Source organism: Lolium rigidum, chromosome 7, assembly GCF_022539505.1.
Source record: "Lolium rigidum isolate FL_2022 chromosome 7, APGP_CSIRO_Lrig_0.1, whole genome shotgun sequence".
NCBI lineage: Eukaryota > Viridiplantae > Streptophyta > Magnoliopsida > Poales > Poaceae > Lolium > Lolium rigidum.
Genome location: NC_061514.1, coordinates 98,755,141 through 98,766,063, shown reverse-complemented (window position 1 = coordinate 98,766,063; position 10,923 = coordinate 98,755,141). Strand labels below are relative to the sequence as shown.

At 44.2% G+C, this 10,923-nt stretch overlaps 1 protein-coding gene across 1 annotated transcript; it reads left to right on the top strand.

The window, feature by feature from the left end:
* The first annotated feature begins 8,383 nt into the window (after positions 1-8,383).
* LOC124671724 (uncharacterized protein At4g06744-like) lies at positions 8,384-9,718 on the top strand. The gene has a single exon (XM_047208062.1). It carries the CDS (start codon positions 8,384-8,386, stop codon positions 9,716-9,718), a length of 1,335 nt encoding a protein of 444 aa, XP_047064018.1.
* The last annotated feature ends 1,205 nt before the right edge of the window (positions 9,719-10,923 follow it).

The window sequence follows — 10,923 nt, the reverse complement described above, 5'->3', positions numbered from 1 at the left end:
AGATGGGGATATTATAGAACTGAAATTGTTTCCTTTCTCCTTAAGAGGAAGAGCTAAAGATTGGTTGCTATCTTTGCCTAAGAATAGTATTGATTCATGGACTAAATGTAAAGATGCTTTCATTAGAAGATATTATCCTCCTGCTAAAATTATATCTTTGAGAAGTAGCATTATGAATTTTAAGCAATTGGATAATGAACATGTTGTCCAAGCATGGGAAAGAATGAAATCTTTGGTAAAGAATTGCCCTACCCATGGACTAACTACTTGGATGATCATCCAAACCTTTTATGCAGGATTAAATTTTTCTTCAAGGAACCTATTGGATTCAGCTGCTGGAGGTACTTTTATGTCCATCACTTTGGGTGCTGCAACAAAGCTTCTTGATGATATGACGATCAACTACTCTGAATGGCACACTGAAAGGACTCCTCAAGGTAAGAAGGTATATTCTGTTGAAGAAACCTCCTCCTTGAGTGATAAGATTGATGTTATTATGTCTATGCTTGTTAATGGTAGATCTCATGTTGATCCTAATAATGTTCCTTTAGCTTCATTGGTTGCTCAAGAAGAGCATGTTGATGTGAACTTCATTAAAAATAATAATTTCAACAACAATGCTTATAGAAATAATTTTGGTAACAACTATAGGCCATATCCTTCTAATAATGGTAATGGTTATGGTAATTCTTATGGTAATTCTTACAACAATAGTAGGAGTGTATCCTCTGGTCTTGAAGTCATGCTTAAAGAATTTATTAGTACACAAACTGATTTTAACAAATCTGTTGAGGAAAAGCTTGGTAAAATTGATGTTCTTGCTTCTAAGGTTGATAGTCTTGCTGCTGATGTTGATCTTTTAAAACTGAAAGTTATGCCTAATGAAACTAAAGATATTAAGTTATTTTCTACAGCAAACGCTATCCAAGTTCGAATTAATGACAATATTAGAATGATGGTTGAATTGCATGCTAGGTGGGAAAGAGAAGAAAAACTTGCTAAAGAAAATAATGTAGCTAAAGTTTGGACTATTACCACCACTAGTAATGTTGATGCTTCACATGTTGCTAAACCTCCTACTATTAATGGTAAAATAATTGGTGTTGGCAATGTTTCTACTTCTAATACAAAGCATGCAAAACTGCCTGAAACTGCTGAAACTGTTTGTGATAAAAGTGCTGAAATTTTTCAGAGTATTGGGGACAATGATCCCATTGCTTTAGATCATAATGGTTTTGATTTTGATAATTGTCATATTTTTGAAGTTATTAAGTTCTTGCGAAAACTTGCGAGAAGTCCTAATGCTAGTGTTACAAACTTGGTCTTTACAAAATATATTACAAATGCTCTCATTAAAGCTAGAGAAGAGGAATCAAAACTTGAAGCTTCTATTTCTAGAAAGTTAGAAGATGGTTGGGAGCCCATCATTAAAATGAAGGTCAATGATTTTGATTGTAATGCTTTATGTGATCTTGGTGCAAGTATTTCTGTTATGCCTAAGAAACTCTATGATATGCTTGACTTGGCACCTTTGAAATATTGTTATTTGGATGTTAATCTTGCTGATAATTCTATAAAGAAACCTTTGGGGAGGATTGAAAATGTTCACATTACGGTTAACAATAACCTTGTCCCCGTTGATTTTGTTGTCTTGGATATTGAATGCAATGCATCTTGTCCTATTATTTTGGGAATACCCTTTCTTCGAACCGTTGGTGCTATTATTGATATGAAAGAAGGAAATATTAAATATCAATTCCCTCTTCAGAAAGATATGGAACACTTCCTTAGAAAGAGAATGAAGTTGCCTTTTGATTCTATTATTAGAAAAAATTATGATGTTGATGCTTCTTCTCTTGATGTTACTTGATTTACACTTTCTGCGCCTAGCTGAAAGGCGTTAAAGAAAAGCGCTTATGGGAGACAACCCATTATTTTATTTCTGCAATTTTTATTTTATATTTGAGTCAACGTGCTTGTTACTACTGTAGCAATACCTTTGTATCTTTACTTTATTGCATTGTTGTGCCAAGTAAAGTCTTTGATAGAAGGTTGATACTAGATTTGGATTTCTGCGCAGAAACAGATTTTTAGCTGTCACGAATTTGAGCTGTTCTCTCTGTAGGAGAATCTAAAAATTCTGAAAAAATTCATGAGTAATCCTCAGATATGTACGTAACTTTCATTCAATTTGAGCTTCTTCATCTGAGCATGTTAAGTGCCTCGAAAAAATTCGTCTTTACGGACTGTTCTGTTTTGACAAATTCTGCCTTTTATTTCACATTGCCTCTTTTACTGTGTTCGAGTGGATTTCTTTGCTCCATTAAATTTCAGTAGCCTTGGGTAATGTCCATAAGTGTTTGGAATGATTGTGTCCTCGCTGAATATGTGAATTTTTGATTATGCACTAACCCTCTAATGAGATTGTTTTGAGTTTGGTGTGAAGGAAATTTTCAAGGATCAAGAGAGGAGGATGATATAATATGATCAAGAAGAGTGAAAAGTCTAAGCTTGGGGATGCCCCCGTGGTTCATCCCTGCATATTTCAAGAAGACTCAAGCATCTAAGCTTGGGGATGCCCAAGGCATCCCCTTCTTCATCAACAACTTATCAGGTCACCTCTAGTGAAACTATATTTTTATTCCGTCACATCTTATGTGCTTTATTTGGAGCGTCTGTGTGCTTTTATTTTTGTTTGTGTTTGAATAAATTCGGATCCTAGCATTCCTTGTGTGGGAGAAAGACACGCTCCGCTTTTTCATATTGAACACTGGTGTTCTTAGTTTTACTTTTAATGTTCATGGCGAAAGTTGAAAGCCGCTTCATTTATTGCTATTTGGTTGGAAACAGAAAATGCTTCATGTGGTAATTGGTATATTATCTTGAATAATTTGATACTTGGCAATTGTTTTGAGCTCTCAAGTAGGTCATGTTTAAGCTCTTGCATCATGTAGTTTAAACCTATTAGTGGAGAATTACCGTAGAGCTTGTTGAAATTTGGTTTGCATGATTGGTCTCTCTAAGGCCTAGATATTTTCTGGTAAAAGTGTTTGAGCAACAAGGAAGACAGTGTAGAGTCTTATAATGCTTGCAATATGTTCTTATGTAAGTTTTGCTGTACCGGTTCATACTTGTGTTTGCTTCAAACAACCTTGCTAGCCAAAGCCTTGTACCGAGAGGGAATGCTTCTCGTGCATCCAAAACCTTGAGCCAAAACTTATGCCATTTGTGTCCACCATAACTACCTACTATGTGGTATTTTTCTGCCATTCCAAGTAAATTGCTTGCGTGCTACCTTTAAATCCTTAAAAAAATTCATTCCTTGTTTTTGATATACATAGCTCATGGGAAAGTAGCCTAAAAAACTATTGTGGTAAGGAATATGTCGCTTGTGTATCTTAGTTCTTATAAGTTGCTTGTTGAGCGGTAACCATGTTATCTGGGGACGCCATCAACTTCGTCACACCTTTGTTGAATATCATGTGAGTTGCTATACATGTTCGTCTTGTCTGAAGTAAGGGAGATTTTCCATGATTTGAAATGGTTTGAGTATGCATATTGTTAGAGAAGAACATTGGGCCGCCAACCAAAGCCATGTATCATGGTGGAAGTTTCAGCTTGGACATTAATCCTCAAATCTCTTATGAGAATATTATCTGTTGTTGAATGTTTAAAGCATAAAAGAGGAGTCCATTATCTGTTTTCTATGTTGTCTCGGTATGGATGTCCTCAAGTTGAGATCTATCAAAATCGAGAAATCAAATGCGATTTATCTCCTTGGACCTTTGTACAGGTGGCATAGAGGTACCCCTTTGTGACACTTGGTTGAAACATATGTAATGCAATGATAATCCATGGAAATCCGAGCTAATTAGGACAAGGAGCGGGCACTATTAGTATTCGATGCATGAGGCTTGCAACTTATAGTGAGTTTTATACATAACCCATATGAATTATTACTACCGTTGACAAAATTGTTTCCATGTTTTCAAAATAAAAAGCTCTAGCACATGAGTAATCCCTGCTTCCCTCTGCGAAGGGCCTTTCTTTTACTTTATGTTGAGTCAGTTTACCTACTTCTTTCTATCTTAGAAGCAAACACTTGTGTGAACTGTGTGCAATAATTCTTACATACTTGCTTATTTGCACTCATCATATTACTTTGTGTTGACAATTATCCATGAGATATACATGTTGAAAGTTGAAAGCAACTGCTGAAACTTAAATCTTCCTTTGTGTTGCTTCAAAACCTTCTATTAAGAATCTATTGCTTTATGAGTTAACTCTTATGCAAGGCTTTTTTATGCTTGTCTTGAAAGTACTATTCATGAAAAGTATTTGGTATATGATTCAGTTGTTTAGTCATTATCTAGTTGTTAACAAACTATAGACCATTGCTTTGAATCACTTCATTCATCTCCTATGCTTTAAAATAGTATTGATCAAGATTATGATGGTAGCATGTCACTTCAGAAATTATCCTTTTTATCGTTTACCTACTCGAGGGCGAGTAGGAACTAAGCTTGGGGATGCTTGATACGTCTCAAGCGTATCTATAATTTCTTATGTTCCATGCTAGTTTTATGACAATACTCACATGTTTTATATACACTTTATATCATTTTGATGCATTTTCCGGTACTAACCTATTAACAAGATGCCGAAGCGCCAGTTCCTATTTTCTGCTGTTTTTGGTTTCAGAAATCCTACACAGGAAATATTCTCGAAATTGGACGAATCAAAAGCCCACGGCCCTATTTTCCACGGAGGATTCCAGAACACCGAAGGAGAGTCGGAGGCGGCCAGCAGGGGGGCCACCCCATAGGGCGGCGCGACCCACCCCCCTGGCGCGCCCAGGTGTGGGGAGGGAACCCCCTGGCTCCCCCGACGCTGCCTCTTCGCCTATATAATCCTTCTTATCGGAAAACCCTAGTACCGAGAGCCACGATACGAGAAAAGTTACTGAGACACCGCCGCCGTCAACCCCATCCCGGGGGGTTCTGAAGATTACCTCCGGCACCCTGCCGGAGAGGGGAATCATCACCGGAGGGCTCTACACCACCATGCCCGCCTCCGGACTGATGCGTGAGTAGTTCATCCTTGGACTATGGGTCCATAGCGATAGCTAGATGGTTGTCTTCTCCTATTGTGCCATCATGTTTAGATCTTGTGAGCTGCCTATCATGATCAAGATCATCTTATTGTAATGCTACATGTTGTGTTTGTTGGGATCCGATGAATATGGAATACTATGTCAAGTGGATTATCGATCTATCATATATGTGTTGCTTATGATCTTGCATGCTCTCCGTTGCTAGTAGAGGCTCTGGCCAAGTTGATACTTGTAACTACAAGAGGGGGTATTTATGCTCGATAGTGGGTTCATTCCTCCATTGAATCTGGGACAGTGACAGAAAGTTCTAAGGTTGTGGATGTGTTGTTGCCACTAGGGATAAAACATCAATGCTTTGTCTAAGGATATTTGTATTGTTTACATTACGCAGAGTACTTAATGCAATTGTCTGTTGTTTGCAACTTAATACTGGAAGGGGTGCGGATGCTAACCCGAAGGTGGACTTTTTAGGCATAGATGCATGCTTGGATAGCGGTCTATGTTCTTTGTCGTAATGCCCTAAGTAAATCTCATAGTAGTCATCATGATATGTATGTGCATTGCTATGCCCTCTCTATTTGTCAATTGCCCAACTGTAATTTATTCACCCAACATGTTATTTATCTTATTGGAGAGACACCACTAGTGAACTGTGGACCCCGGTTCATTCTTTTACATCTGAAATACAACCTACTGCAATCATTGTTCTCTGTTGTTCTTTGCAAGCAAACATCATTCTCCACAGCATACGTTTAATCCTTTGTTTACAGCAAGCCGGTGAGATTGACAACCTCACTGTTAAGTTGGGGCAAAGTATTTTGATTGTGTTGTGCAGGTTCCACGTTGGCGCCGGAATCTCTGGTGTTGCGCCGCACTACACTCCTTCACCAACAACCTTCACGTGGCCTTCATCTCCTACTGGTTCGATAACCTTGGTTTCTTACTGAGGGAAAACTCGCTGTTGTACGCATCACACCTTTCTCTTGGGGTTCCCAACGGACGTGTGCTTCACGCGTCATCAGTTCCTTTGACTCGTTGGATTCATATGGAAGAGGGCTACAACATCATGGTCTTGGATCTATCTTGTGATGTAAAATTTGGGTTCTTTCCGCCCCTGAAATGGCTAAGTCTTGGTGCATATAACTCCTCCATATTGCATCAATTTGGCTCATTTCCTAATGCTTTGGCCATAAAGGTTCACAATACCTACACACACACGAAAGACCAGGAAACTTGATAAAATCCTAATAAAAATATTAGTTTTGCAAATATCTCATGGAAATGAAGCAAGACTTTTAATCATGCATTTTATGATATAGTCAAAACAAGATAGAGCATGTAATAAGACAAAAGAGGTATATATTTATGTAATGAAAAACATTGCTTTTTGGACCCATCAGGCCCCGACCCTGGACTCAAGACTACCGGGAAAACCACTGACATGCATCCCGAGTACGACCAGGGCAACACCACCGCCACCAGAAGAATACAGTGTTGCCGCCTCCAAAGATGCTGCCAAAAGCACGTCGACTCGCCTTCGCATCGATTTAGTTTCCTGCTTCCATCCAGCCCAAAGCGCGCGAAGAGGAAAGACCTCGTGGCCGCCGTCAACCGTGCAACCAAACCCCGACAGCTCCTACTATGAGCGACATGGGTGGGTGGGGGGATGGGAGGTGGGAGCATGGTGCGACTAGGGTTCACCATCAGAGTCGCCCAAGTTGGATGAAGCGGGGGGGGGGGAAGAGGGTGTTTCCGCTAGGTCTCCGTCAACTACCAAACCACTGGATTACATCGTGATATGTGCTGGACATGATTTGCAACATGGCTTATCCCAAATTTTATAAAAATGTTTGCAGTTCATTTATCGGAACCTCGGTATGTAAGACTGCCATGTTGACGAAATTATTTTTACTTTGACATAGAAAAAATAAATCACAAACAGAGTTATGTCATCATGTGAAAGCCACCAAATTCTCTCGAGGCCTCTATGCTCCTCTCACACTCGGACGTGAGCTCAGTAGATCCTTCATTCAGATTTTTAACAAAGAACAAAGCAGGGGACTAGAAGACCTCAGAGGGGCTTCATTCCAACACGTGGCGGGTACAAATTACATAGAGACCCTTTACAACACTCACACTGAAGAACCTAGTATTTGAGAGTAGGGCCTGCACTTTTACATAAAACCACCTAACAGAAAAAAGAGAAAAGGTAATCGAGTACAGTGGGAGCTCCGCCACCACTCGCCGATAACCTCCAGGCGTTGCTGCCGAGATCGAAGAGAAGCTTGCTCGAAATATCCATTCCGACGAAGCAATCCAGCAGCCGACCACTTCTAGGGTTCCGGGGACGCACCACTTGGCTCCCTAGAGGTGTCGAGCTCTAACGAAGGATTCGAAAGCAGTCCTCCGAAGTGGAGGTTGAAGATGGGCAGCCATAGTGGCCAAGGATCATGACAACGACGGCGGTCGCCATGTGTTCCACACGAGAAAAGCCCCAAAGCCACATGAATCCTCCTTCAGCAACATCCCTTGCTTTCTTCCTTCCGCCACCACACCGTCCAAGAAGAGCAAGAACTCGTCTATCATAACAAATCCGAGCAAGAACACGAACCACGAGCTTATTTTGAGGGTGGGCTGCTAGATCTGCGCTACTCATCTTTGGCTCCAACCTCCAGAGCACCTTGAGCACGAAGACCACCGCCACCAGCCGCCAGAAGCCACCCGAGAGCTTCAGCCGCTTGCTCCCCTTCGGCATATCGCCATACTCCACATGGGTAAGAACATCTACAGCTAGCCTACGTCTACTATGCACATGGAGGGGCCGACCTCCTCTCCCCACCCTCTCCAGCAGGGCGAAGCCGCCGGAGACGAGAGGGGAGAGGAGCCAGGGAGAAGACGGCGACTCTCAAAGGGATAGAGGAGAGAGAAAGGGAGAAGAGAAATGAGAGTCTCTTCGATCATTCATTCAGTTGGAACTTGGAACCTGAATCCAGAGCAGCGGGGTAAAATTGCAGGTTTCAGAAGCATCTGCTGGTGGTTTGCGCGCACATGCCAACTGCCGCTTTGGCGAGAAATGTCATTGTTTTGGCTCCGTGCAGCCGCACAGGTGTTTATATACACGTCCCTCACTGAGGACCAGGCCACTCAATCCTCTGGAGCCCTGCAACCTCGCCCCCAACTTGCCGGCTACCCGGGCCGGACACACCTGTGTAGCACAAAACACAAGCACTGTTCTCCACCCTCTGCCGACACCTTCAGTTATCGGGAAAAATGGCAGGTCTGCTGAGCGGTAGCCGCCTCGCTCGCTTCTGCTTCTTGGCCTCCTGCATTGCGCTCGCGGCACACACCTCCGACGCCAGCCGGCGGGACCTCATCGGCATCAGCATCGGCAAAGGCGGGGGGATCAGCATCGGCATCGGCGGTGGTGGAGGCAGCTCGCCCCCGAAGCAGCAGCCGCCCACATCGTCCGAGCCGCAGGCATGCGACTTCGAGAACGAGCGGATATACAGGGCGTACCTCGTCATCCAGAGGTTCAAGAGGACGATTACCAGCGACCCCCAGTGCATCACCAACACCTGGACCGGCACCGATGTCTGCGGCTCCTACAAGGGCTTCTTCTGCGAGAAACCGCCCAACGTCAACGAGCGGGCCCTCGCCTCCGTCGACTTCAACGGCTACATGCTGCAGTCCGCCTCCTTGGTGAGCTTCGTGGACGCGCTCCCCGACCTCGCGCTCTTCCACGCCAACTCCAACAAGTTCGGCGGCGTCGTGCCCAACCTCAGGGCGCTGCAGTACTTCTACGAGCTCGACCTGAGCAACAACAAGCTCGCGCCCTGCCCCTTCCCGACGGACGTGCTGGGGCTCACCAACTCCACCTTCATCGACATCCGGTTCAACAACTTCCTCGGCGGGCTGCCGGCGGGGCTCTTCTGCTCGTTCCCGATCGTGGAGGCCATCTTCGTCAACAACAACAAGTTCGACGGCAAGCTCCCGGACAACCTGGGCGACTCCCCCGTGAACTACCTCTCCCTCGCCAACAACCAGTTCACGGGACCGATCCCCTCCTCCATCGCCCGCGCCGCCAACACGCTCCTCGAGGTGCTCTTCCTCAACAACAAGCTCAGCGGCTGCCTCCCGTACGAGCTCGGCCTGCTCGCCAAGGCCACCGTCATCGACGCCGGCACGAACCTGCTCACGGGCACCATCCCGGCGTCCTACGCGTGCCTGCGGAAGGTGGAGCAGCTCAACCTGGCGAACAACCTCCTCTACGGCGTGGTGCCCGACGCGCTCTGCCGCCTCGCCTACGACGGCCACCTCACCAACCTCACGCTCTCCGGCAACTACTTCACGGGGCTCGGGGCGTGCTGCTGGGACCTGATCAAGCAGGGGAAGCTCAACGTCGACCGCAACTGCATCCCTTATGCGCCCAACCAGCGGTCGCACGACGAGTGTGCCGGGTTCTTCCACAGGACCAAGATGACCTGTCCCGTCAGCACCCATGTCCCGTGCTACCACAAGAGCTACGGTGTGGACGCCGCCGCGGAGGAGGCCAAGGCGGCGGAGGAGGAGGCCAAGTACCGGACCTACTCGGCGCTGAAACCGTGAGCCCAAGCTAGGCTCTCAGCTGCCGGCGCGGCAGGCGAGGATCGATACATGCGTTGAAACTCCAAAAACTCGAAAGTGGAGAGGGATTGCACTGTGCGCCTCGTGAACGTACGCTACACGACGCAGCTGCTTGGCTAGTTGCGATGCATTCCCTGGTTGTTGTGTTGATATTGTTTGTCGTGTGTACGTATTTTTCTAGTTCTGTTCCCTTTTCCATACCGCCAGCACATGGCAAAGAATCTTAATTCAGTTGCTGATGATTGGCCGTGTCCGGAAGCTCCTCGCGACCTCTTTTCATTTCCTTTCGCTGCAGCAGCTATCTTGGAACTTTCGTCTTTGGGCAATTCCTTCCTTCTTGTAATCAGTGTTTATGCATGGCAACACCTCCTATAAATTTCCTTTTTCACATTCAACACTATGGTCAACTTTAAGTCAGGTGCACGGATGCATATGATATACTACTCCGTATTGTGGGGCCCGACTGGCTAGCTAGGTACATTGCCACAAGTCACAACCGCGGCATGTTAGATATTTTCTCAACGAGGCGGCACACATTCTTGCTAGAACTTGTGATGTTTCTAGCTTAGGCTTTATTTATGATTTTGCTCCATATTGTATCGGAAGACCCTTTGTATTGATGCTTTGTGATCAATAAAGTGACGTGTTCTCTCTCTCAAAAAAAAGTCACAATCACGGCGAATCCCGGGTGAGAATAGAGGGTGGACTCGAAGTATAAGTGGCTAAGCTAAATCAAGGAGAAGACATCAAGTATAAGCTTTGCTAGAGAAAAAGGCGGTATTGGCACGACTTATCTTGTCCAAGTGTGTTGTTTGATGAATAACATGTGTAGTTCGCAAATAGAGATAGGTGTTGTCACATACCAGCCCTAGAGAGGATAACATCCCCTAATTCATGGCGAAGGCAAAGAAGCGATGCAGTGCCTACATTACCATGATGAAAATCACCATGCCGTAGTTCCCTCCTACTCTTTGTTAAAATTAGGTATAATTTTTTTTTTATTCACATTTGAATGAAAATTAACTTAGACCTCTGGGGCTGAATATTTTTTGGTTACTCTATAATTGCATATAAATGTCTTTATGTTTGATGCATGTAAAAACGTACGTGCAAGTTGTCCCTTTTAGTAAAAAAGTTGGAAAGAAGCATGAAGCCATCCTATCGAGCCATCTAATGCAGCAACGACG

Excerpts from the sequence above, each read along its gene's own strand:
- LOC124671724 (XM_047208062.1), top strand. The coding sequence starts at position 8,384 with ATGGCAGGTCTGCTGAGCGGTAGCCGCCTCGCTCGCTTCTGCTTCTTG.